General features: G+C 40.5%; 1 protein-coding gene across 2 annotated transcripts; it reads right to left on the bottom strand.

Moving 5' to 3' along the window:
- Window positions 1-427: 427 nt before the first annotated feature.
- On the bottom strand, window positions 428-19179 carry dazl (deleted in azoospermia-like). Of its 2 annotated transcripts, XM_061983361.1 has the most exons (10): window positions 19038-19179; window positions 15165-15290; window positions 14362-14453; window positions 14211-14262; window positions 14073-14139; window positions 7023-7165; window positions 4639-4719; window positions 4450-4575; window positions 4159-4236; window positions 428-1409 (listed from the first exon to the last, which is right to left on the bottom strand). In XM_061983361.1, exons 1-9 carry the CDS (start codon window positions 19038-19040, stop codon window positions 4192-4194), a joined length of 735 nt encoding a protein of 244 aa, XP_061839345.1. In that variant the 5' UTR covers window positions 19041-19179; the 3' UTR covers window positions 428-1409; window positions 4159-4191. The 2 variants fall into 2 exon arrangements, with proteins under 2 accessions (XP_061839345.1, XP_061839346.1); XM_061983362.1 differs by lacking the exon at window positions 4450-4575.
- Between the last annotated feature and the right edge of the window lie 8424 nt (window positions 19180-27603).

The raw sequence follows: 27603 nt of genomic DNA, 5'->3' as shown, positions 1-27603 counted from the left end.
GGAAGGGCGGTCCTCTTCTGGCTCACTAACTTGGAAGACTTTTGCGAGCACCCCGTGATGTTGTTTTCTTGGAGGGCGACATGCAACCACGCCCCCATCAGGTACCGCTCACACACTGCTATCATCACCCCTTACAGGACACTGTACTGTACCACATCACCCCATGCTCCCATTAACCCCATGTGGCTTTAAGTGTTTCCCCCCATTTTCTAGAAATTCATATTTCATAAGAAGCAATCCAGACTTATTCATAATTTAGAGGTGTCTGACAAGGCAAGTGGGTGGGGTGGACGTGGCACCCTGGGGAGCTCCCAGCCACACCAGTAAGACTGTGACAACAACCCACTGGGCTAGATGATGGGGGCTGTTGCTAGGGAAGACAGATCCGAGTGCAGACTGCAAAACAACCCACAAATTCCCATAATACCACACTTCAACTTTTATTATGATTTGATAGCCAAAAGAACACCAAAACAAAGCAGTGGTCAGGCTCTCTCAAAACAGTTAACAACCCTTTTTGGGGGCACACATGAACAATTCCAAGCCAAGGTGTAACAATCCAGATGCAAGTCCAATGAAAATAAAATCAATCCAATGTGCAACAACTGTATTTCACATCTATAAAGTAGGCGCCTTGCAGCTGGATTAACCTGGCAACACAAACAACAACCCGGTGAGGCATGCAAGAACAAAATGTACAAAAAAAACAGCATTTGAAAACATGCCTTTGATTGTCCAACCTGTTTCAAGCCATTTGAAACTGCAAACTCAAATTGATTAGTGACACTGCCATGGATGAAGAACGTTAGAGGGAGGGTGTGGAGGGAAAAACGGGGTGCTAGAAAGTGACAGTCGCTTCACTGGTGCTTAACTTCACCCGTGTGGTAGAAAGACATGAAAAGACCCAACATCCTGACTGCTGCTTTCTGTCAAGCCATATGACACACTAAACATTTTGGTAACTATACTTTTTTTGTACAATGAGCCATTGCGTATTAAAAACAAAAAAACAAAAAAACAAACATTTCAAATATAACAAAATAATAAATAACGGAATATAAAAATAGGCACAAAATGTGATAATAAAAGCCTTTCTTGTTGTTGGGGTAATTACCAAAGCAAAAGGGGAGCTTTTGTTTTCGGCATGCTGGCACGATGAGAGTGCTCTGCTCTTCCTCGTGACCCCATCACTGTTCCCTGACCCTTAGGAGTTAAAAGTGACTAATTCAAGCCTGAGGTTGTGGTCCCTACCATTTTGTAGGTCAAAGTAAGGGACTAGAAAAAAAAAATTGGTCTCAGAAGCCAAGCCGACGAGACAAGAGAAAAAGCAGTTGAGAAGAGAGGGGATGGATTTCGACAGCCGTGTGAAGTCGAGACATCGTCTGGTGCGTGTTCTCATGTCCTGTAGTCTTGAGAAAGGGCAGACAAACACATCACCAACTCAGGGTGTACTCACACCAGGCCATTAAAACCCTGCTGGACCATGTGCCATCCACAGGCCGGAGAATTTGTACTTCAGCCTAGGGCTGGACGATTATTGCAAAAATAATAATCACGATTAATTTAATTGATATTGTAATGATTAATCCCTGATGTGGGATATGAACCGAGGATGTCGTTGTGGCTTGTGCAGCCCTTTGAGACACTTGTGATTTAGGTCTATATAAGTAAACTTTGATTGATTGATAATTAATAATTAATTTGAAAACATGAGTATTTTTGGTACCACCAAAATTCAACTTTAAATATAGTCAACAAGAAAAACTAATATAATTTAGTAACAAATAAACCACAAATTAATAAAAAACACCAGTAACAATACATTAAAATAATAGCAATATTAAAAACAATGCAAATAAGTTTTTACCTTTTACACTTATACTGTATTACCACCATAGTGTTCACTTTTTGTGTCAAATAAAATGTAACAATGTTTGTTAAATTCAGAGTTCCTCAGATTGTTTAGTGCAATACATCGTTGGACAATTTTGACCAGTATTTTAGGTCAAGGCATAATCATTGTGTAAATGTATCTATAAGTGCTTTAAGTACATTATACTTGTAAAAGGTACTTTTCTGAAGCCTTTATTTTGTCAGACCAAATGTGGCGCACCGCGCTGTTTTTGTGAAAGGGGGAAGTGTGCTGTGCTGCTGTTCTCAGTTTGATGACAAAAGGCGACTAACTTCAGGCTGTTTAAAAAAAAAATTAAAAAAAAGAGAGCGCCTCTAAAAGTGCAACCATTGTCCTGTTTGTACATTGATGATGTCGTTCACAACAACACAAGCAGATGAGATGTGTTGTGGGTGAATGGATTGTTCTTGCTAGCCTTAGATTTCCATTTTAGTGGCCGTTTCACGTGACCGTCTCTACATTGTTTAGTTTAGGGCAGAGCGACAGTGTGTGGGGGATAAATGAGCGCTTATTTTACCACACAAATTTTCCTTCTCCTCACAATGACAACATTTCACTTACATTGATGTCAATTTCCCTGATATTCTGTGTTTCACAGCGGGTTCCGTTTTATTGGCCAATTATGTGACTCCATCCGCAGTTATGAAAAAACGGAAATCATGTGGCTTCACTTTTTTGTTGAATTGAGTGATAAATGATTAGGCACAGTAGCGCTGTGTCAAATAAAAAGTAGTAACCATGGTGACATCCCAAACTTCTAGTAGACATGCTCTTTTTTCACTCATTCGCTCCTCATCTGTTTCACCGTCACAAGCTCTGGAATTTTCATGCACTGCATGTCCATTAATGTTTTTTCCCCCCGATTATTATATTTTCATAATCGTGAGAAGACATAATCGAATTCGAAACCAAAATTAAATTAATTGTCCAGTCCCACTATTTGTGATTTTGGAGCTTTTTTGAGTCTTATCGAGTTATTCTGCTCTATTCCTACTGTGCAAAGGGAGGAGCTATTATTCATAACTTGCAGGATAAAAGACAACTTTGTCACGTGCCGAATGACAGGGTATGAGGGAGTATTAGATTTTGTAGATCTATTCCATTGATATTTATTTTTAAAAGTGGCAGTTTGTATGTTTTAACTGGTGAGGAGCGATCGCAAAACAAGCCATTCTGTGGCTCAACTTCTTTGCTCACGTGAACAAACAATCATGCCAGGCCCTGGATGAGCGCAAAGAATGCAAGCAAAAGGGAGGGGGAAGCAGTGAGTGCGGTGCAACGCGAGAGAGATGCAATCAGCTTCTTGAGTGTGCGTCCCCTGCGGTAAGTTAACCACAAGAATACATCATAAAAAAGAAAAATTTCAGAAGACAATATAGTTTAATCCTGCATGTACAGATTCCTTTGTCTTTACCGATTTGTGTGCTCGATGTGTGGTGACAAATTAGCATACAGCAAAATGTGATCTAGAAAGTCAAAGCAGTAGTTCTTTATTTCTAAGGAGGCCTACACGTGTGACACAATCCATACCACGGCTACCCATTGACTGAGAGCGAAGCTGAGGAGTGCTAGCCAGCGAGCTAAAAGACAGTGACGGTCGTCTCGTTGTGCTGCACCGCTCCTAAAGACTGGAATATATATTTTAGCGTCACGATTGACCCCGATTGATTAACCCCTCTGACGTCGTTTTCATGCAATTGTTTCATCACTGTTGCTTTATTTCATACAATAATTTGTGCATTTCAAGCACAAAGTCTGCTCTCCTGTGCTCCGGGGACTCTTTCTCTTCAAAGCTGACCAATCACAACTCTGCGGTCCTACGTTCGCATTGGTGGCGACTTGAACCTAGGATTTTTGGGAGGTGCACGCAAGGCCTGCGTGAAGGAACGCAGGGGGAGGGGGCAAGACGGCATCGCTTACGCAAGTTAGGTGACGCAAGAATAGACGCTAGTGTTCGACCACAATAGTTTGCATCTGGTAAACATGCACACTGCATTTCTGTTGTGGTACCTGGTTAAACAACAAAACAAAGCCTTCTTAAAGTTTGTAAGCAGTTTTAAGATATTTTTTCACCGCAAAATGTCTCTTTTGATAGAAAAGGTTGTCGAACCCTGCACTAGCCGAAGGTGTGAAGTGGGCCCCAACATGGAAGAAATGGCCTAGCGTTGAGTACACAGGATGAACAGAATCCTAATGATAATAAGTTCAGTGACTGGCCTGCGTAGTAGTTTGAAGTGGTGTGCTACCTTTTTTGAGGGAGGAGTCAGGCGAATTATGAACTACAGCGCAGTCAGCATGGTCTGCACTCCAAAGTCCATGGGGTTCTAGAAAACAATACAAAACGGCATTGCTTTGGAGAGACACTCACGAGAGGTAAACAAGAATTTACTGCCATCTAGTGGTGCTACAGAATGCAATTCAAGCCAACAAATTGTCAGCTTTGTAACAATAACTAGTGCAACCAATAAAACACATTTAATTGTCATCATTCTGGAGTCTCTGTCTCACAATCCAACATTCCAACAGCATGCAGTCACCTGATTGACAGGCCGCACTCTCTGGTCTCCCGTCCAGTAGGATTGAGTGTACTGTGTGTGTGTTTGGGCGGGGCCGAGAGGAAGAGGGTCAGACGTCGGACGGGACAAAGGAGGGGGAAGGAAAGACTACCAGAGAGATGTGCAATGTGAAGCAGGCAGGAATCTTACAGACAAGGGTCGAGTGTCTACCTGGTAGCAGTATGCATTCTGAGTGTTGTTGACTGGCACCTGTGGAACTATGAAGCCTCCATAGGGGGTGTAGTGGTACGGCTGCAAATATAAACAGACTGTAAAACATGCATGCCGATTAACAACCATTTGTCTTTGCACTGCAGTCCCCAAGATTCCCCAACTCTGATATTAAAAGACATGACCTTTATCACACAACAGACATCTTTTCTTGTTTCATCTTTAGAGACTATAATCTAGTCACAACCTTAGACCTCTATTCTTGGCTTTGTGCTAATGAGCCACACTCTCTGGAGACAGGAAATCATTCTTGCAGGCGATGCAACAAGAGCAGAATATGGTCACACATGCATTTGGCCCTGTGTTCAATGTAAACAGTTGTTAATGTCGAAACTAAAGTTGCCAAATGACTCAATTCATTTAATCGTGATTAATCACATTTTGTCCACTAATTAACTAATCGAAAATACTTTTTTTTTTACCCAAATAAAATGTACATCCAACATGGTCTGGACAATTTGTGTGATTTGTGCAAATGTTTGTTCAATAAACATAACACTTTTTAAATAACTCAGCACAAAATGGACACACACACACACACACACACACACTTTTAAAGACATAAAGAAATAAATATTTTAAATTATGTATTTTATACCAACACTACCAGTCTCTTCACTTGTTTTCTCCTGCATTTTGGCCGTCGTTGCACATGCGCCACTTGCGTGCGTGTGATTAGGGCCGTGCAAAGTTGACCAGGGGAACATCAACCAGGAAACGTAGTGTAGAAAAGGACAAACTACATACTGATTCATTGTGGGGATGGAAAAACAAGCCCAAAAAAGCAACCACACGTTCAAAGAGAAGCCCAAAAAAACGCAATCCGGTTTCTATCTATTAGATGCTATAACCGTCTGGCCTGCCCAATGTGCTGTTAAGATAATGACTGTTAAAGACGTGACATAACTGTTTTAAGTTGGCTAACAGTCTTATGCAGATGAGGAAGGGCTGTTTTTCACTCATGTATTTACGAGCAGGCAAGCGACGAAATCCAACATTTTTCACCATTAAGAGCGGTTGATCATCCAATATTATGGATTTCATTAGTTTACCGCAAAAGCAGATTACACGTTGGGATTCTCGTAAAAAACCTTTCTTTCCACTGGAATGAATATGCTAGTGTTTGTTAGCTTTAGCCTAGCTAACTTCATTGTGTGCGTCTGCATGGCGGCCTTTGAAGTGCTTCATTAAGTTGCATTTACACGTGTCTCACCCCTCAAAACAGAGATAATGCTAAGTTTGCATGCTGCCGTTAGCTCTTGTTGACTTCTCCAGTTTGTAATATCGCCACACCGCCATCATGATGGCTTTGGTAGTGCAGTTTGCTATTGGGGCTTTGGTCTTCCATTTCCGGGGAAAATAGTAATTTTCGTGTAGCAAAATGAGCATGCGAACAGACTTATTGGCTTGTGTGCGTTCTATTTAAGACGCACACCGGAAGTTTCTAACAAGATACATATTTGTATGGTGTCGGAGATTTAGTACTCTCCGATACCTATACTTTCAAAAAGTGCCGTATCTGATTCAGAACATCCCTATATTAAATTAAATTATTCTTTGGCGTACCACTAGATGGAGCCCACATACGACTACGGTGTGAAAATCACTGGGCTAGAAATATAGCGAAATTCCGCTAAGTAGAGGATATTTGGGTTCCATAAAACTTTGCAAGCGAAAAATCTGTTACCGCTGGCAGCTAGGAACTCCAGTGATCAAGGATGGGAATCGGAAAACAGTTGTTGTTGCAAACCAATTCTCAGCATTTCGCTTCCTGGGAATCATTTGCCAGTTTTGATAAAGATTCCCTTGTCATTTCCTGCACAGTGCCGATCAGTGGCACAAACCTTGGAGAGCTCTTCACGTGAAAGGATAACAAGGAAACTTATGACACACAGCATCTGATAACTTTGAATGATTGCCGCGTTTTGAGAATCTTCACCAGAATCGGCGTCAGCCTGATGCAGGCTGAAATACTTCAGGTGGCTCAAAGTAACTTTGGTCTTGTGGACTCAACATCAGCTGGAACACTGCTAATTTTCCACTGCTATGGTATGGACTGAGGATCACACAGCACGCGCGTTAATTGCACAAAGGGAAAATATTAAGAAAACTATTTTAATTCCGTTATTGTGTTAACTTTGACAACCCTAGTTAAAACAACTTACATCAATGATGGTAAAAAATACTATTATATATTAAGACTCAGAACCTTCTGAGAAGAAAAGAGGGATACCAAAGCTAGCCTGTGTCGCCAGATCTGCTGTGCTAACGGAGGAGTGAGCGACATTCATTTAAAAAAGACAGCGCTTCAAGCATTACACTACCTGATAGTAGGGACTGCCGCCGCCATTGACCATGGGTGAGGGCGGGGTCATGCTTGCTCCAGTGAGCGGGTAGCAAGGGCAATACATGTACTGAGAGGGGTTCATCCAGGGTTCAAGGCTCATCTGGTGTGATTGCCTGACACCTGGGTTTGAGCATGGGAGAAACATCCACATGGCATTACCACAGTATTGAAACGATATGAAGGTTAATATTTGTCTCTACTACCAAAGCTTTTTTTTGGAAACCTAATTAATGTTTTTTTTGTTTTTGTTTTTACATCAAATTATACTAAGAGGTTAATTTAATAAAAATGTGTGTTTAAAAATTAAGTAAGCTAAAAAGGCAGTGAGTAGAAATACAGTGTAAAAAAGTCATTGTTGAAACATTTGTTGCTTCAAAACTCAAGAATCACTTCCGGTAAATAAATGCTGAAGAAATCGATCCTGTCTCAGACCAGCCAATGAGGAGTCAAGTTTGAAGTCACGTGACACAGTTTATGCAGCACGACACGCCCCAATAGACCTGGGCTTAATACAACATTATATACATTTCAATCCGGCCCGCTTCCAAACAATAGAAACAATTTCCACTTCCAACGGTTAGAATCTGCTCTTTTGAGTGGCATACGGGTTACTAAGTAATCAAAATAACTAAATCACAGCAGCTCCATGCAGACGAGGAATTAAGCAGAGTGGACGGGGTTTGTTTACAGAGCGGCAAGTCTGAGACACGAAGGAGGCAGAGTTCTACAACAAAGTTCTGCAGAACAGTGATGTCCAATTTGTGGATGTTTTTTTTTTACCAATTGCGCCTGTTTAATTTTTGTTGTTCTTGCTCAATTATAAAAGATGTCGTTAGAGAAGGTCGGGTCTGTTTTATTTTTCACAGTTAATATTGTAAATCCCACATTCTGTATTTTCATGTACATTCTGAGGGTCGTATTCAGTAACAAACTCAAATTTCATTCAGTTTTTTTAGACTGTCATAACATTATTAGCAGTCATTATTGTGTGAGTGTTTGTACCATCGTGTGATTAGCTTTCATGCTTCTTCTTTTTATTTTACAAAATCTTGGGATTTTTTCACTAATGCACAGCAACCTCCGCTGTTTAAAGCACACATGTCAAACTCAAAGCCCAGGGGCCATATCTGGCCTGCCACATCGTTTTATTTGGCCTGCGCAAGCCTTGAAATAGTGTGCATCAATAAAGCATTTCATCCTTCTCACTAAATATATTCGTTCCTTCAATTTCGACAGAAAAATTGCATGTACTGTATACAATCGTATGTCTTTTCACTTGAGAACTATCTTGCTATGCAAAAAACGTTATAACAACACAGGGGGGGTCCAAAGTGAAACCCACAGTTACAGTTTTGTTGGACCGCAGCATATTATTGGATAAAAAACAAATACAAATAATAATTTTAAGAAAGCAAAATTTTATTTTATGCAAAGAAAAAAAAGCTCAAAATATGATACTAATAACCCAGGGGTGTCCAGACTTCTTCCACTAAGGTCCCGTGCTGAAAAGTCTAAGTATGCGGGGGCCATTTAGATTTTTTTTTTTACAAAATAAAAAATAAAAAAGAAGATAAAAACAGACATTATATATACACAGTATTTACAGACAAAACTTTGGGTCAGCTTTTCTGGGATAAGTGACAGTGTATTATTATAAGTTATTCTTTTTCTCATAACAGTACGTATTTTTGCTCCTTTTTTTCCTTCTTTTTCTTTACTTTTGGGGTTTTTACCCCTTAATAATGACTAACCTTGATCACCTACAACACAAAGCTGACACTAAGTTTTGTTTTTTAATATAAACCTTAACCCAAATTTTAACCAACCATGTCTCATTTTATGGTATGTGGGCTTGTATAAAGCCTCAGGGAGTTGAACGCCCCTGACTTTCATAGTCAGGGTTACGATATCCCCCATGAGGAAGCCCGGGGCCCTCCTCTGGAGCTAGGCCCGGAGGCAGGGCTTGTCAGCGAGCGCCTGGTGGCCGGGCTAGAGCCCAATGAAACTACGTGGACACACAATCCTCTCCGCCACGTGGGCCCACCACCCGCAGTTGGAACCAGTGGGGTCGGGTGCGCTGCCAAGTGGATGGCAGTGAAAGTGGAGGGTCCAGACGGACCAATTGGGGGCAGCAGAGGCTGACTTTTGGGACATGGAACGTCTCTACGCTGGTGGGGAAGGAGCCTGAGCTGGTGCGGGAGGTGGAGCGCTACCGGTTGGATCTGGTGGGGCTTACCTCTACGCATAGCAAGGGCTCTGAAACCACACTCCTGGACAAGGGATGGACCTTGTTCACTTCTGGAGTTGCTCAAGGTGTGAGGGCCCAGGTGGGTTTGGGGATACTCACGAGTGCCCGGCTGAGTACCTGTATGTTGGAGTTCACCCCAGTGGACAAGAGGGTCGCCTCCCTTCGCCTTTGGGTTGGAGGGGGAAAAACTCTGACTGTTGTTTGTGCGTATGCACCAAACAAGAGTTCAGAGTATTCGGCCTCCTTGGATACCTTGCATGGGGTCCTGTATTCCATAGTCTTGCTGGGGGACTTCAACGCACACGTGGGCAATGACAGTGATACTTGGACTGGCGTGATTGGGAGGAACGGTCTCCCTGATCTTAACCTGAGTGGTGGATTGTTATTGGACTTTTGTGCTAGTCATGGACTTGCAATAACAAACACCATGTTCAAGCATGCTCATAGGTGTACCTGGTACCAGAGCACCCTAGGCCAAAGATCAATGATCGATTTTGTAATCGTATCAGCTGATCTGAGGCCGTATTTTTTGGACACTCGGGTGAAGAGAGGGGCTGAACTGTCAACTGATCACCATATGGTGGTGAGTTGGGTCAGATGGCGGGGGAAACCTCTGGACGGACCTGGAAAACCCAAGCGTGTAGTGCGGGTGAACTGGGAATGTTTGGAGGAGTCCTCTGTCCGGAAGGACTTCAACTCTCACCTCTGGCGGGACTTCTCTGCCATCCTTGTGGAGGTTGGGGACATTGAACAGTAATGGGCAATGTACAAAGCCTCTATTGCTAAAGATGCAGCTGCGAGCTGTGGCCAGAACATCTTAGCTGCTTCAAGGGGCGGTAACCCTCGAACACCCTGGTGGACAGCGGTGAACAGGGAAGCTGTCCGACTGAAGAAGGAGTCCTACCGGGGTATATTATCCCAGGGGACTCCAGAGACAGTTGCAAGGTACCGACAGGCCCGAAGGGCAGCGGCCGTGGTTGTGGACGAGGCTAAGCAGAGGGTGGCGGGGCAGTTCGGGGAATCCATGGAGAAGGACTATCGGGCGGCACCAAAGCTGTTCTGGAAGACTATACGGCACTTCAGGAGGGGGAAGCAAGGAACCATCCAAGCTGTGTACAGCAAGGCTGGGACTCTGCTGACTTCAAGTGAGGAAGTTGTAGGGTGTTGGAAAGAGCACTTTGAGGAACACCTGAACCCAACTACATCAGACACACCCTCCCATGGTTTGTACAGTCCAGGTAGAGAACGAGACTCTGTCCCAGGTGGAGGAGTTTAAGTATCTCGGGGTCTTGTTCAAGAGTGAGGGAAAGATGGAGAAGGAAATCAGCTGGAGAACCGGAGCAGCTGGGGCAGTATTGCAGTCTCTCTGCCGCACTGTTGTGACGAGCTGTCTACATTCCTACTCTCACCTATGGTCATGAAGTGTGGGTCATGAACGAAAGAATAAGATCACGGACACAAGCGGCTGAAATGAGTTTCCTCAGAAGGGTGGCTGGTATCTCCCTTAGAGATAGGGTGAGAAGGTCAGTCACCCGAGAGAGACTCGGAGTAGAGCCGCTGCTCCTTCGCTTGGAAAGGAGCCAGCTTAGGTGGTTCGGGCATCTCGTGCGGATGCCTCACGAGCGTCTCCCTAGGGAGGTCCTCGTTGCACGTTCCACTGGGAGGAGACCCAGCGGCAGGCCAAGGACCAGATGGGGGGGATTACATCTCCTCGCTGGCCTGGGAACGCTTCAGGATTCCCTAGGAGGAAGTTGCTAATGTTGCGCTGGAGAGGGAAGTCTGGGGGTCTCTGCTGGAGCTGTTGTCCCCGCAACCCGATTCCGGATAAGCGGTTGAAGATGGATGGATGGATAATAAAAATATATCAAAGAATGGCCCCCACATACTTTGACTTTTGAGTATGGAGCCCTTGTTGGGAAAAAGGTTAGGACACCCCTGTATCGTTAACAATTATTCCCAAAAATGTTTGTTAGAATAATATGTTTGTCCCTCTGACTTATGATTTCAAAAGTAAGTATATCCATAAATTTGGACGTGAAAAATTTAACAATCAAATTCATAAGGAATTGTGTAATAATGAGGCGATTATACATTACAATTCTTATACAGTATATTCACTATATCAAGAGAGCAGCCAGAACTGCCATAATAATAATAATAATAATAACTTGGATTTATATAGCGCTTTTCTAAGTACCCAAAGTCGCTTTACATGTAGAACCCATCAATCATTCACACCTGGTGGTGGTAAGCTACTTTCATAGCCACAGCTGCCCTGGGGTAGACTGACGGAAGTGTGGCTGCAATTTGCGCCAACGGCCCCTCCGACCACCACCTATCATTCAATTCACCGGTGTGAGTGGCACCGGGGGCAAAGGGTGAAGTGTCCCGCCCAAGGACACAACGGAAGCGATTTTTTTTTGGATGGTAAGAGGCGGGGAGCGAACCTGCAACCCTCAGGTTTCTGGCACGGTTGCTCTACCCACTACGCCATGCCGCCCCATGTGGCCCTCAGTGAAAACGAGTTTGACACCTCTGGTTTGAAGGGTTAATAAAAAGGGATTCAAGCACATATAACAGATTACACAACTTGCAGCATGTATCGCTGCATAACCTCTCTCTTTTTTTGGCTGTGTATATATTGGACACCAAATCTGATTTTTTTTGCCCTCAAGTTAAAGTTAAGTTAAAGTACCAAAGATTGTCACACACACACTAGGTGTGGCGAAAATATTATATGCATTTGACCCATCACCCTTGATCACCCCCTAGGAGGGGAGGGGAGCAGTGAGCAGCAGCGGTGGCCGCGCCCGGGAATCATTTTTGGTGATTTAAGCCCCAATTCCAACCCTTGATGCTGAGTGTCAAACAGGGAGGTAATAAGTCCCATTTTTATAGTCTTTGGTATGACTCGGCCGGGGTTTGAACTCACAACCTCCCGATCTCAGGGTGACACAGATCGGATATTTTTTTGCCAGTTTAAACGCTCTTAAGATTTGGGCCACATCCAGAGATAGCCAAAATCCGAATCTGATCTTTTTCAAATGTGACTGCCACGTCGAGGCCACATGGGTGCCTGTGGTGTCTCAATAAGATCACATTTTACATGTAAACTATAGTCAGCAGGGAAAATCAACATGGGTGCCTGTGGTGTCTCGATAAGATCACATTTTACATGTAAACTCTAGTCAGCAGGGAAAATCAGATTTCGAAAACATTGGATTTGGTCCACTCTGGCCTGCAGTTTTGTAAGATCCGTGTCATGTGACTGCAAACTTGACACCTCATTGGCTGGTTCTGAGACAGGGTCGATTGCTTCAGTCTTGACTTACCGAAAGTGGGTCTTGAATTTTGAAGCAACAAATATTTCTGCACGGAATTTTTTACAAAACACTGTAATTAAAAAAACTGATTTATTAAACCCATATTTTGCTCACAAAATTGAATTCAATAACATTCTCAGCACAATTACCGTATTTTTCGGTCTATAAGGCGCACTTAAAATCCTTTCATTTTCTCAAGCCTTATAACCCGGTGCGCCTAACGTACTGCATAATTCTGGTTGTGCTTACTGACCTCGAAGCAATTTTATTTGGTACATGGTATAATGATAAGTTTGACCAGTAGATGGCAGTCATACATAATATATACATGTAGACTGCAATATGATGGCAGTAAACAACACCAAAACTTTAAATGTTCCATTGAGAATATAGAACATTACACGCGGCGCTCAAAAATCTGTCAAAATGTTTGTAGTACTATGAGCTACGAGGCCGCACCGCTTGATGGATTGTCTGCGCATTAAACATACGAGTATTATTATGGTGCTATTAGCAGACATAATACCTGCTGTTTTGTTTCGCAATATTATGCAAAACCAACTTTTCTTACCTTCTGGTACATGCTGATGTGTATTTGGGATCTGCATAAATCCTGAAAATGTGCGCGCGTTCGCAATTGTAGTCCGTGCCGACACCGTAGTCATAAGCTTCTTCTTTTTCTCTACCTTCTTATATGGCATTCATCTTCCGCTGTTGCCATTTGTAATATAAAGTAGCGTAAAGTCCTTACTTATATCTGTCAGTAGACTATCTATCAAAACGTTAAAACCTGTAGTGGGTTTACATAATTCACCCACGGAACTTTAGTTATTAGAGGGTTCCGGTCGGACAGTTTTTCACGAGACACATTTCCGGCGTTGATGTTGCATTATTGAGCCACGGATGAGAAGATGCTGCTCCGTTATTGATTTAAGTAAATTCTGAATGTCATTTAAACAGTTAGCTCCATCTTTTGGCCCTATCTTCGACTTCCGTCCTTGCACGCTAAACCGCTACAACAAAGATGACGGGGAGAAGACGCTGTCGAAGGTGAGCCACGTTGGTAAGACCGCCCACAAAACGGCGCATCCTGAAGAGACGCTCAGAAAGCTACTTGAAAATGGTCAGTAAAACATAATCTATGCAACACTTTCACCAAAGAACCACCATCACATGTTATGTGGACCACAAGATAGTGTTTTAAATTTTGAAAAAAATCATAACATGACCCCTTTAATGCGGTGCGCCTTTTTTATGAAAAAAGACCTGAATAGACTCGCTCATCGGCAGTGCGCCTTTTTATCCGGTGCGCCCTATGGTCCGAAAAATACGGTGGCTGGAAAAAAAGCTCTGTTCACAAAATTCTAACACAAACATTTCAGTAACATAAATTTTGTGTGAAAAAAAAGCTTTTGTAATAAAGAAACAAACTTCCGTGAGAGCACAGCGTACTTACGGCAGTTCCTTTGCTTTATGATGGCAGGGCCCAGCCTGAGTGTTCTCCCCTTCCAGACGATTTGTTGCTACAAAAACAAACATTAGACGTTATTTTTCCCAACAACAAGAAGAGTCTGTTTGCTTCCTTTCCACTTACGTCAACGATTGGTTGAATGTCAACATCTTCATCAAAGTACACAAATCCATAGCTACAAAGGGGAAACAAGATGCCCCGGATTATGTAACAGTTCCCCTGGATGCAATAAGCACAAGCAACAAATGAAAAGTGCCTAAAAACTGAAACTTACCCTTTGCTGAATCCCCCGCGGTATGTGATTATTTTCACCTCCTTGATTTGACCAAACGGAGCAAACAAGTCGCGCAAATTGGTTGCAGTGGCCTACAGTTTAGAGTGCATGTAAAGTGGGAAAACAGGCTTTAAGTAGACAATCTGTGATACAAGTTGCTCTGTAGAAGCTTGCTGCCTCGTGTTTATGCACCCTGTCCTGCAACGTTCTTACTTAATTGTACTGTAAGTGTAACAATGCAGAACATTCTATTTTCCGTGTGACAATTATTTTAAAAAATAAGGCAAAAAAGATGTCATACTGTGGTGTAGATCTGATCATCAGACTGACTTTCTAACCCTCTATGCAGATCTACGTTGCTTCAAACCATCCTGAGTATTAATCGACTGTTCATTATTTTTTCTCAGGCAAAATTTTCATAAAGTTCTCGTAACAAACCTTATTAAAATTTAATTCCTATCTAGGTTGTGTTCCATATCTTGTGGCCGCAGCAGGATTAAGGATTCAAGGTGTTTGTTATTCCAATAAAAACACTTACAAGCTGGGAAGGATATTGGGTTACTAAGGGCCCAGTAGCAACCAGCAGTGAAGTAATAATATTGTGCAATTAAGCAAAATTACAAACAAGAATATTGCACCATGGGTCAAGTGAATATTGCACCTTAAGTAAAGTAACGCACAAATTAAAAAGTAGTCACACGTGTGGTTGTGTGCAAAGGTATATAATGCCAATTTCAACACTCATTTATATGGGCAAGCATATTCTCAAACAAGTGTTAATGTTTAAGCTCACAAATAATTACCCTGGTTCCAACGCCAAAAAACACAAATATGGCGTTGGGATTCACATTGCCCTCAGGCACCATGAAGCCATTGGACAACTGCAAGGAGGGTGATGCATGGTGGCTGTCCTTTGGGTTCGGGGTATCCTGCCAAAAAAATAAAGTTGATGTTAAAAAAAAGAAGAAAAAAAAGATGCAATGTATATGACTCTCATTATAAAGGGAGAAAGATAAAAGTGCGTTCATAATTGAGTTAAGTAGTATTACTCGAGAAAAACTGCTGCATCACAATAGACACATAATGGATTTTTTAAAAATTGGTTTGATAAAACGTTCTATACATATGTATGTTTTTTTTCCAAAGAAACCGGAACAACGAAGCAAGGTTGGTTTCATGAACACAGGCTCAAGCGCCCTGGTAACCTAGCAAAACAGGAAGTGATCACTGAGCAATGGGAGGGAAACGTTAACAGACAATCACGTAACAGTCTCGCGTTTTTTTGCACCATTTTGCTGTCTTACTATTGGTTATTTGCATGGAGCAAGAAGATAAACGAAAAATGAGTGTTTCAGGGAGCGGAAAAATTATCGATAAAAGAGGAAAAGTCACCTCGACAGTATAGCAGTTTTTGGGGATTTAAAAAACAAAACAAAAACATAATCCTGAGCCGCACTGACCTCTTTTCTTTTCAACCCTTCTCTATTGGAGTATATGCAAACAGGTAGGAACTAAAGTGCAGGACTATAAATAAAAATATAAATGACAAAATATAACACACCTACTACTTTAAAATGATAGTAATTTCATCCAACAATACATAAATAATAATTACTGCATAACATAAATTCCTTTCCAAACTTGAATAATAACAGACCAGGCACGCTTACGCTGCAGAAAATCGTTCTTCTCAGGTTTCTTGATGTTTACATTTTCACACTTTTTTTAAGCATGTCTTGCAAATCCCTTATTTTTGCACCTCCTTTTAAGAGGTTATTATTAAGTTTTCAATGGGATTTTAGAATTTTGTTTGGATTGTTTATATGCTTGTGTAGACATTTCCTTTCCTGTCTGCCTTGATAGCTGAGGGGATTGTGATCAGATGAAGGTTATATCTTAAATACAAATGTTTTCATTTAATATTTTCCTCCTGGTCATTTCTTTTGGTAAGTGTTGCTCTGCGATGAGGTGGCGACTTGTCCAGGGTCTACCACGCCTTCCATCCATGTGCAGCTGAGATAGGTTCCAGCACCCCCCGTGACCCCGTAAGGCAGTGGTCCCCAACCTTTTTGTAACTGCGGACCGGTCAACGCTTGAAAATTTGTCCCACGGACAAAAAAATACAATCAGGTGTGCTTACGGACTGTATCCCTGCAGACTGTATTGATCTATAATCAGACCTGGGCATTCTGCGGCCCTTTGAGCGTCCCTGTCCGGCCCGCGTGAGACCCATCATAAATTACAAAATAAATTTAAAAAAGTATCTATGTCGAGTGTGCAATACAACGGTGCTGCTTTTGTTTTGAAAAGCGTTATTTGTATTACTTCCGTGTGGACGTATGCGCCTGCGCGATTGTGAGTGAATGTGAACAGCGACAATCACAAATTACAAAATAAAGTTTAACAAACATCTATGTCGTGCGCACAATACAACTGTGCTGCTTTTTTTTTTTTTAAGTGTTATTTATGGACGTATGTTCGTGTGTAACCTATGAGTGAAGGTGCACAGCGACAAGTGATGCACGATTTACACCCGAGACGCTAAAAAGAGAAAAGTTGATGACGAATGCCGTGTTTTCAACAAGACATGGACTGCCAAGTATTTCTTTACAGAAATTAAAGGTAAATCCGTGTGCTTAATGTGTGGTACACAGGTTGCTGTGTTTAAAGAATATAATTTGAATTGCCACTACATGACGAAGCACGAGGAAAAATACCGGAATCTGTCTGATGAAGTACGCGCAAGGGAGGCTGATGCGTTGATGGTAAAACTGCAAACCCAACAAGGACTTTTTGCCATATTTCACACTCCCAGAATGCAGCCGTCAGGACAAGTTTCGTCAATTCTCACAAAATCGCCAGAAAAAGTAAGGCGTTTTCTGACGGAGAGTTTATTAAGGAGTGCTTATTGGACTCTGATATGCCCGGAAATTTGGAGCTTCAGCTGAAGAACAAAACGGCCGACTTTGACTGTTTTTCGCTGACTTTGGATGAGAGCTGCGATGTACGTGACACCGCCCAGCTGCTCATCTTCTTACGCGGGATAACTGCAGACTTTCAAATCACAGAAGAGCTGGCAGTCATGCAGTCAATTAAAAGGGACAACCACAGGTAATGACTTGTTCACATAGGTAAATGCGTGTTTGCACATGTTAGGACTGAAATGGGACAAGCTGGCAGGTGTGACAACAGATGGTTGTCCAAATCTGACGGGGAAAAATGTTGGACTTTTAAAGAGGATGCAGAATAAACTTTAAATTGACATTTTTGCATTGTATTATACATCAGGAAGTGTAGTGTAAGACAGTGTTAAAAATAAAACCATCAAAAGCAATCTGATTTTGGTATAAAGTTAAGTTAGATGAAAGTATTATTATTATTATTAATTATTATTATTTATCTTACGGTATATCAAAAATAATATTGAGCAACATTTAATTTAAATATTGTCGATGTGGCCCTCCAGCAGTGCTTGGGTTGCTCATGCGGCCCCCAGTAAAAATTAATTGCCCACCCCTGATCTATATTGATATATATAGTAGGAACCAGAAATATTAATAACAGAACATATATATATATATATAACATACATCCATAAACGTGGACGCATGTGAAAAAGTGCAATATATTTATCTGTACAGTAATCTATTTATTTATATATATATTATTTATATATATTTATTTATTTATATATGCACCTTATTGCTTTTTTATCCTGCACTACCATGAGCTTATGTAACGAAATTTCGTTCTTATCTGCGCTGTAAAGTTCAAATTAGAATGACAATAAAAAGGAAGTCTAAGTCTAAGAAAGAAACAACCCTTTTGTGTGAATGAGTGTGGGGGGAGGGAGGTTTTTTGGGTTGGTGCACTAATTTTAAGTGTATCTTGTGTTTTTATATTGATTTAATAAAAATAAAAATAAAATTAAAAAAAATTATTTTTAGTGCGGCCAGGTACCAATCGATCCACGGACCGGTACCGGCCGCGTCCCGGTGGTTGGGGACCACTGCCGTAAGGGACAAGCGGTAGAAAAATGGATGGATGGATGAAAGTCAAAAAAATATCAATAATGATCGATATTGACCGATTTCTTGTGATAGTTTTCTGCCATATTGCCCAGCCCTCATGTTGTTGCACTAACTAGAATTAGCTTGATAACAGACATCAACAAAATATCCTTTTTGCAACTTATATATCGATTAATATGAATATCATGTAAAAGTTGACAGTGACACAAAGTGGGGCCCTTATGATGCGATTCCTGGCATGTAGCATGCTGCCAGCAACAATGTAAGGACATTACGAAAACACCAAAATGGGGGCGGCGTCTTCTTCGAGTCCAACAATAGCCGACAGAAAATGGCGGGCGTTCGCTGTTTACGAACTCGATGAACTCCAGTCCAGCGCGATAAAAATTGACGCCCATAGAATGAAAACGTATTATTTCTCTCGTAACTGTAATAGACTTGAATTTGCATCCGAGTGGTTACAAACAATATGTACATTTTTTTTATTGACGTCGCCATCTTTTTTTTCCTAGCTCGCGATGTCGTGATAATGACATACTTCAATAAATTCACTCGATGCGAAAAATAGATAAGTGACAGAATTTTCGCCTAACAACTACATGGGCATTCGGGAAAGAAGGGTAGAATATTGTTCTGGATACTTACCATATTTTAAAACGATACAAAGTTTGCATTTAGGGGGTGACGGTGAAATGCAGGTATGTGCGTTTCTTCTCTGCCCAACTACAATCGTTTTGATTGACACGTGACCACGCCCTCCTCACGTGACCAAAGCAGCCAATCCAATTTTAGGCACTATTGTTGTGGGAGTTCAAACCTACTCAACTCAATTTGAGTTTGAGTTGAGTTTGAGTTTATTTTCGAACATCCCAATTTCCAGTTTCTCTTTTCAACATGTTCGAAAAGGAGTAGGAAGAAGCAGAGCTTATTTAATCCTACCCCTTTTCTTTTACCTAACAGTTGCTAAAACGTTTGTTCACTTCCTGTTCTCAATTTATTCTCAACATGTACTCCCTAAGTAATCACAATAAAAAATAAATACATAAATTGGGCTAAAAACTGCAAGTTTTATGTATTTTACGACAAAATTAGTATACCTGGGATCCGATTCAAATAATATAAAACAGAAAGCTTTGACATGTGGTGAACTATACACCAGGTGATACTTTTGGAGTTTTTTTTCTTATTTTTTTTACTTAAATTCATATGTGCTGTTCTAATCATTGTTGCACATTGGAGTAACAGGAAAAAGAAGGGAGTTATTCGCTTTCATAAAAACATTATCATAATGTTATTATAACATGATAAATGGGTCCAAAAAGTATTTGATAAAGTTGTTATTAAATCTTTTTGGTCCCATTTGCTTTTCACAAAGTAAATCAAGTATTATGCGTGCATCTTACCTTTCTGTATTTGTATCTGAAGCAGCAATAGCTATCCTCCATCAAAATGTACTTTGTATCACATTCAGTTTGTCTTAAAGTCCAGTTTGGAGAAGTATTCAATCTTGGATCCAATCCAATCCACTTTATTTATATAGCACATTCAAAAAAAACAATAGAAGTTCCACAAAGTGCTGAACAGAAGTTAAGACAAACATACTAGAAGAGTCAGTAATATAAAAAAATTAACCGTAAAAAAGTACATCAGAGAAAATAAAATAGACTAAAATCACACATCTCTCATGCTGGTTTAAAAGCCAAAGAGTAAAAATATGTTTTAAGATGTGATTTAATAGTCATTAAAGAGGGAGCCGTCCAAATAACAATAGGGATATTGTTCCAAAGTTTTGGAGCCACAGCAGAAAATGCACGATCACCTCTGGATTTTAAACGGGTTTTTGGGACGACAAGAATAAATTGATCAGCTGACCTCAGAGTGGGGGTGTACATTTTTAAAAGGTCTGACATATATTGTGGCGCTAATCCGTTAAGAGATTTAAAAAGAAACAACAATATTTTAAAATTAATTCTAAAAGGAACTGAGAGCCATTGAAGGGATTCTAAAATGGGAGGTAATTTGTTCATGTTTTTTTAGTGCCAGTTAAAAGGCGAGCAGCAGCATTTTGGACTAACTGCAATTGAGCGAGTGAGGCCTGGTTTATACAGTATATAATCTTCCATATTGGCAGACACATTCATTTAATTAAATTTCATTCCAAGCAATAATACTTTTTTTTTCATGTATATATTCATTTCACACCATATTCATTGCACTTCTACATTTTTTATATTTTTATATATTTGCACATTGTTTTTCTAGCATGCACACATCGCACTGTATGGAATGGCCTCAATCTCGTTACCTTGCGTAATGACAATAAAGCTGATTCTGATTCTGATTCTGATTCTGATAAAACAATATTTTTGTATCTGACAAAAAACATCCACAAACGCTGGCTTACTCTAATAAAAATGGCATGTTTGTTATAAATATAGTTGAAAAAAAAAAAAAAAAAAAGGCTGGCTTTCGCTGGAGAGATTTGTGTCTGCTCGCTTGAGCGCCCCCCACTTCTCCCAGTGTGGCGAGTCTGAGTACTGCCGAGGCATTGAACTGCTGACATTGAACTATTGACAATATATCGCCCCCTACTGTGAGGCAGAGGTACTTGCTGCCTCATGGCCTGCCTTTTCCCCGTGGCAACAAGCTTGTGCCCCCTTTCACGCACACACTCAATACACTTTATGTGTAGGCGTGGAGGCACCACCTGTGTCTGCCTCACTTTGGTCTGCTGCGTTATTTTCATCAGAAAACACAGAATTTCAGCAATTTTGATCATGAAAATTATCAAAATATACAGGAACCACACTGTAAAAAATTACTGTAAAAATACAAAAAAAAATTACAGTTATATACTGTTCTTCTTAAATGCAGTTAAGTACTGTAAATTTTGTTGCATTTTACAAAAAATATCGACCAGCAGTAAGTTACTGTAAAACTACAGTATAATTCAGTATTTTTCAGACTTGTTTCTTGGGTCCGCCCACAATTCGTCCAACCGAGCTTCATTTCACCTGGCCGTCGCAGCTAAATCCATCCTACTGCATGGTGTGTTTTTGATAACAAGGTAAGAGTCACTTGTACCTTGATGTGTCATTTTCTGTTTGAATTGCTTTATATATATATATTTATAAAGTCCGAAATGACATAGCGTCACAGTCAGCATCACAGACACTATCGTTGACCACATGTACCGCCGCATGCTAGCGAGCTAAGTTTTCTTCATATTTGTCATAGTGATCATAATGTCATAGTCATCTCAAAAAGATGATAACTTGCAACATATGTGCAACGACTTGCAGCAATGTAATTGCGTATGTTAGACCAGTGGGGGGTACTTGAAGGTATGCCAAGGGGTACGTGAGATTTTTTTTAAATATTCGAAAAATAGCAACACTTAAAAAATCCTTTAGAAATATATTTATTGAATAATACTTCAACAAAATACATGTTTAGGATGAAGTTCATGAATCCTGAAGGACTACAATCCCCAAAGAGGGCACTTTAAATTGATGATTACTTCTATGTGTAGAAATCTTTATTTATAATTGAATCAGTTGTTTATTTTTCAACAAGTTTTTAGTTGTTTTTATATATATTTTTTCCAAATAGTTCAAGAAAGACCACTACAAATGAGCAATATTTTGCACTGTTATACAATTTAATAAATCAGAAACTGATGACATAGTGCTGTAATTTATTTCTTTATCTCTTTTTTTCAACCAACAATGCTTTGCTCTGATTAGGGGGTACTTGAATTAAAACAAATGTTCACAGCACTGAAAAAAGGTTGAGAACCACTGTCCTAAGGCAGTGGTTCTCAACCTTTTTTCAGTGATGTACCCCCTGTGAACATTTTTTTAATTCAAGTACCCCCTAATCAGAGCAAAGCATTTTTGGTTGAAAAAAAGAGATAAAGAAGTAAAATACAGCACTATGTCATCAGTTTCTGATTTATTAAATTGTATAACAGTGCAAAATATTTCTCATTTGTACTAGTCTTTCTTGAACTATTTGGAAAAAATATATAAAACAACTAAAAATTTGTTGAAAAATAAACAAGTGATTCAATTATAAATAAAGATTTCTACACATAGAAGTAATCAACTTAAAGTGCCCTCTTTGGGGATTGTAATAGAGTTCCATCTGGATTCATGAACTTCATTCTCAATATTTCTTCACAAAAAAATAAATCTTTAACATCAATAATTATGGAACATGGCCACATGTCTCAGCTGCATTACTGCTACGTTTTAACCAAGCCTCCATTGTTTTCTACATGGATAGTTGATTGACAGTTGGTGCTGTGTGGCACCGCCAGGTAGGGTCAAACCATCATGGCATGGGGGAAACTCTGGCTTTGTGGTAATGAATAGAATAGCCTACTTGATTTGATGTTAAGTTTATGAACTTCCATTCATATTTTGTCGAAGTATTATTCAATAAATATATTTATAAAGGATTTTTGAATAGTTGCTATTTTTAGAATATTTAAAAAAAATCTAACGTACCCCTTGGCATACCTTCAATTACCCCCAGGGGTACGCGTATCCCGATTTGAGAACCACTTCCTTAGGAGACTACATGTAAACAGAGTAAAGAGAGAGCGAGTGAGGTGGCCATTCCAAATACCTTTAAAATGCTACCCATTTTGGATACTGTTTAGGAACATAAACTGCATTTCTTGACTGCACCAGTTGCTGGTGACAAAGTCACAATAAAACTTTGGATGATCAGCATGGAAGGTGATGTCATCTGCGAAGGCGTCCAACCTAGCTTCATCTCAGGGCTTGCTACCCTTCTTGCCACCTACTATGTGTTCAACTTGGAATACCAAGAGGAAGGTGCTCGGACATTGGAATTTGTTCAAAGGTAAATCCCCTTGATACTGTTAAATACTGTTAGGATATTTTGCCCCTTTTCTCACCTCTGTTCAGGAATTTGACTTGTCATTTCCCCAAGTTTGTGCCTTAAATCAATGACTCTTCTGTTCCTTTGTGGACTTTCTTATTAGGGACTGAAACACCAGTTTGACTCTAGGATACAGAGAAGGTAGGTAATGTGCAGGTAAAGATATGTTGACTGGGTCAAAGAAGGAAGCACCTGTTTGACCCCAGGATGCAGAAAAAGTAGGTAATTTGCAGGTAAAGATATGTTGACTGGGATCACCCGGTCAACATATCTTTACCTGCAGGAAGCACCAGCGTGACCCGAGGATGCAGAGCAAGTAGGTAATGTGCGGGTGAAGATATGTTGAATGGGTAAAGGCAGGAAGCACCAGCGTGACCCCACCATGCAGAGAAGGTAGGTAATGTGCGGGTGAAGGTATGTTGAATGGGTGAAAGAAGGAAGCGCAGGTGTGGTCGAGGCAATGCAGACAAGGTAGGTAATGTGCAGGTGAAGATATGTTGTATGGTGAAAGAAAAAAGCACCAGTGTGACCCCAGGATGCAGGGAAGGTAGGTAAGGTGCAGGTAAAGTTATGTTGAATGGGTAAAGGCAGGACACACCAGCTAGACTCCAGGATACAGAGAAGGTAGGTAATGTGCAGGTAAAGATATGTTGAATGGGTAAAGGCAGGAAACACCAGCTAGACTCCAGGATACAGAGAAGGTAGGTAATGTGCAGGTAAAGATATGTTGAATGGGTAAAGGCAGGAAACACCAGCCAGACTCCAGGATACAGAGAAGGTAGGTAATGTGCAGGTAAAGATATGTTGAATGGGTAAAGGCAGAAAGCACCAGCGTGACCACACTATGCAGAGAAGGTAGGTAATGTGCAGGTAAAGATATGTTGAATGGGTAAAGGCAGGAAGCACCAGTGTGACCCCAGGATGCAGAGAAGATAGGTAATGAGCAGGTAACGATATGTTAAATGGGTGAAAGCAGCAAACATCAGCGTAAATACACGGTCCCGTAGATGGAGAGAAAACACATAAATAGAGAGAGGGATTGGGGAGGCTTTAGCATTGTCTTCCTCTCTGAATTTGTCTTAATGGGTTTTAGAGCATTCACTCATCTACAGCTGTGGTTATGGTATAGGCTCACATATATCCTAAAATTGATATGAATATTTGTGCAGTGCATATTCCTAAATTAACAATGTGAGGAGTTCTGTATCGACTGCAAGTAATCTTCAATCACAACAGAATATCTAATATGCCTTCTCTCTTTTTTAGGCGATTCATTGGCGTTAACCCTGAGAGGGGAACAAAGGCTAGCCAGGGAAAGGTGGTGTTCAAGAAGACTGGGAAGCGGGTCCAGAAAAAGGCAGCAACTGTAAATCCTCACGTAGCCACCCTTATAAAACATCTCACAGACTTTGAGTGGGGCTTTATGTAGTCGACAACTAAACACTGGACTCGTGTTCAGTTATTTGTCTCCAGTTTGAAATTAAGTTGACATGTTCTAAATGTTAAAATGCTTTACTGAAAATAAGAAGAATGCACTAAATGTACATTGAATGTATTTGATGCGCTTTAAAATAATTGGTTAATAAAAGCATAAACTTGCAAGGCCATATCTCCAGTCATTTTTATGCCAGCAGATTGCAGGGGTTTTGATTTTGAAAAATTAAAAGTTCAACTCATTAACTTCTAGTGACATTATACTGTAAAGCTCAGTCTATAGTGCTTACAATTATTTTACTGTAATTAACTGTTCATGGATATTACAGTAGATACACTAAAATAACAGTGTAATGCCGCTAAACAGATGACAGTATTATGCTGTGAAGCGTATATTTGATACAGCACAGTACTGTGATACCTTTTACAGTAATAAACTGTAGTGATAAATCACAGTATGTGTGCTGTAGAAAAACAGTATATACTGGAACCATTAGCTGCCAGTAGGTTACTGTATTTAAACGGTGAAAATTCTTACAGTGCACACCAAAATCACAAAGAAAGCATAGACCAAAAGATAAATATTCAAACTTAATTTATTTTATTACTTCGTTTTTGAACATCTAATGGTTAAGCCACCTGGTGACAAGGTGAGGCACCGCCTCACTTGCCTCCCCTGACAGCACGTCACTGACAGAAAGTAATATTTTGCTCATACAAATCGACAACCTCATTATTTCATTACGCTACACTCAGTAAACGCTAGATAGCAGCAGACACAACTGATTAATATACATGTTTTTGGAAGCCTAAAAACATCCATCCATGCCATCCATTTTTCTACCGCGTGTCCCTTTCGGGGTTGCGGGGGGTGCTGGAGCCTATCTCAGCTGCATTTGGGCGGAAGGCAGTGTACACCCTGGACAAGTCGCCACCTCATCGCAGCGCCAACACAGATAGATAGACAACATTCACACTCAGATTCGCACACTCGGGACCATTTAGTGTTGCCAATCAACCTATCCCCAGGTGCATGTTTTTGGGGGTGGGAGGAAGCCGGAGTACCCGGAGGGAACCCACGCAGTCACGGGGAGAACATGCAAACTCCACACAGAAAGATCCCGAGCCCGGGATTGAACTCAGGACCTTCGTATTGTGAGGCACATGCACTAACCCCTGTTCCACCGTGCTGCCCTAATTAAAAACATGTCAACATTTTATTTTTTAACTGATTTTATATCATATTCTTTAGCATTCAAACAACATAAATACGAGGCGGCCCATATAATGCAATGTTGCAAAATCCATCCAGATGATGAGATATTCAGGAATTAATCTGAAAAGGGACAAGCGAGAGCAAATGGATGGATGGATTGATAGTTTGATCGGATGTTGGTGCATCAATACCAGCCAGCATAATGTGTTGCAGGCCATAACTCTATTCCCATCTCAGTAAAAAGCAATTGCATCAACGCCCACCTCAAATTATATACGCTATAAAAAATCGGGGGGAAAAAAGACTTGTCTGGTCTAAAATTTAGCTGGTGGTGCCTTTCGCTGCAGGTTCTGATATATTCAGTGATGTTTCTCTATATTAAAAGGGGTTCTGATTGTTTACCTTCACAGTCAAACCTGAGCATTAGTATCCCTGTAAGGCAACATATTCTGCAGGTGTTCCTTATGGCTGTGGGGTGTGCAAAGTTGCAGCCTGGGAACCAAAAAAGGGAACTTTAATTTAATTTTGTCTGGCATTTACCCATGAGGGAGCTGTCTTGGCATTCATCCACAGGCAATGCATCACAATGATTTCCCGTGAAAACTCCAGCAATAGCAGAGGCCCTGATTACACCTATAAACAGAAAAAGCCAGAACACATTACATGTACCTTTTGCAAGTGTGTGCCAATGTATTTGGGCCTATTTTTTTTATCACTTGCATTAAACAGTTATTTGGTGTTTTCTCAACAGCTTGTTTTTTGATTGATTGATTGAGAAGTTTATTGACATCTTAAAGAATTGAATCCATGTAATGCTTTAAAAAGGCAAATAGATGGCACAAAAAGCCAAAAGGATTGTTTCCATTGTGGTCCATTAAATATTCATCACATTTGATACATTCAATAATAAAAGATATATAACCTGTAACATGTATATAAAAAATTACGTTAAAAAATTGATAAATTATGTACATATACACAGTACACATGTCAGGTGATTTGAAAAACAATATATACAAAAAATGGGGGGGGGTATATATACACTATGTACATGATACTATGTACACGACTATGCACATGTTGACTCCAAGAGTGTGCAAAACAGAATGAGAAAATATATATACACTATAACCACATATAAACATTGTTTAAGCAATGCCCTGAAGCCTGCTTTTTGGAAAGACTTCAGAGCAGATGACATTTAAAGATCTGCACGGTAGCATAATAACTTAGTTCAGGAATTCACTCAAACCCAAATCGGAGTGCAATTCATTGAAACAAATAGTCATACAAGTTGTTATTCTTGGATAAAAATGTCAATAGGGTAATGTCATTGGTTTTTTTTTGAGGGGGCTGGCTGCAGTCTAGTGAATATTGCAATGCAGTCGTCATTCGCCACACAGCGCTTCGAAGTTTGCGGCTTGCATGGGTGACTGTCGTCCAATGCCGTGAAGCTGATTCAAAACTGCCATGCGGCTTTGGCATTAATTGAACAAGTAAACAGAACACAATACACGGGCAAATACTTTGAACAAACACATGTTTTTCAACACAATATCTGCACTGCAAACAGCCAGTGTTCAAAAACAAGGAAAAAAAAAAAAAAAAAAATTAGGGGTATTTTACTTGAACTAAGCAAACTTATCTGCC

This window comes from Nerophis lumbriciformis, linkage group LG21 (assembly GCF_033978685.3).
Source record: "Nerophis lumbriciformis linkage group LG21, RoL_Nlum_v2.1, whole genome shotgun sequence".
Taxonomy (NCBI): Eukaryota; Metazoa; Chordata; class Actinopteri; order Syngnathiformes; family Syngnathidae; genus Nerophis; species Nerophis lumbriciformis.
Note: the sequence above shows the minus strand (reverse complement) of the source record. Positions and strands in the feature narration are given on the sequence as shown.

What these genes read in the sequence shown, in the direction of transcription:
- dazl (XM_061983361.1), bottom strand. An exon ending in ACATTCAACCAATCGTTGAC is followed by an intron (nt 14,140 to 14,210) that starts GTAAGTGGAAAG and finishes TTGTTTTTGTAG; the next exon opens with CAACAAATCGTCTGGAAGGG. An exon ending in GAGTGCGGCCTGTCAATCAG is followed by an intron (nt 4,237 to 4,449) that starts GTGACTGCATGC and finishes ATTGTTTTCTAG; the next exon opens with AACCCCATGGACTTTGGAGT.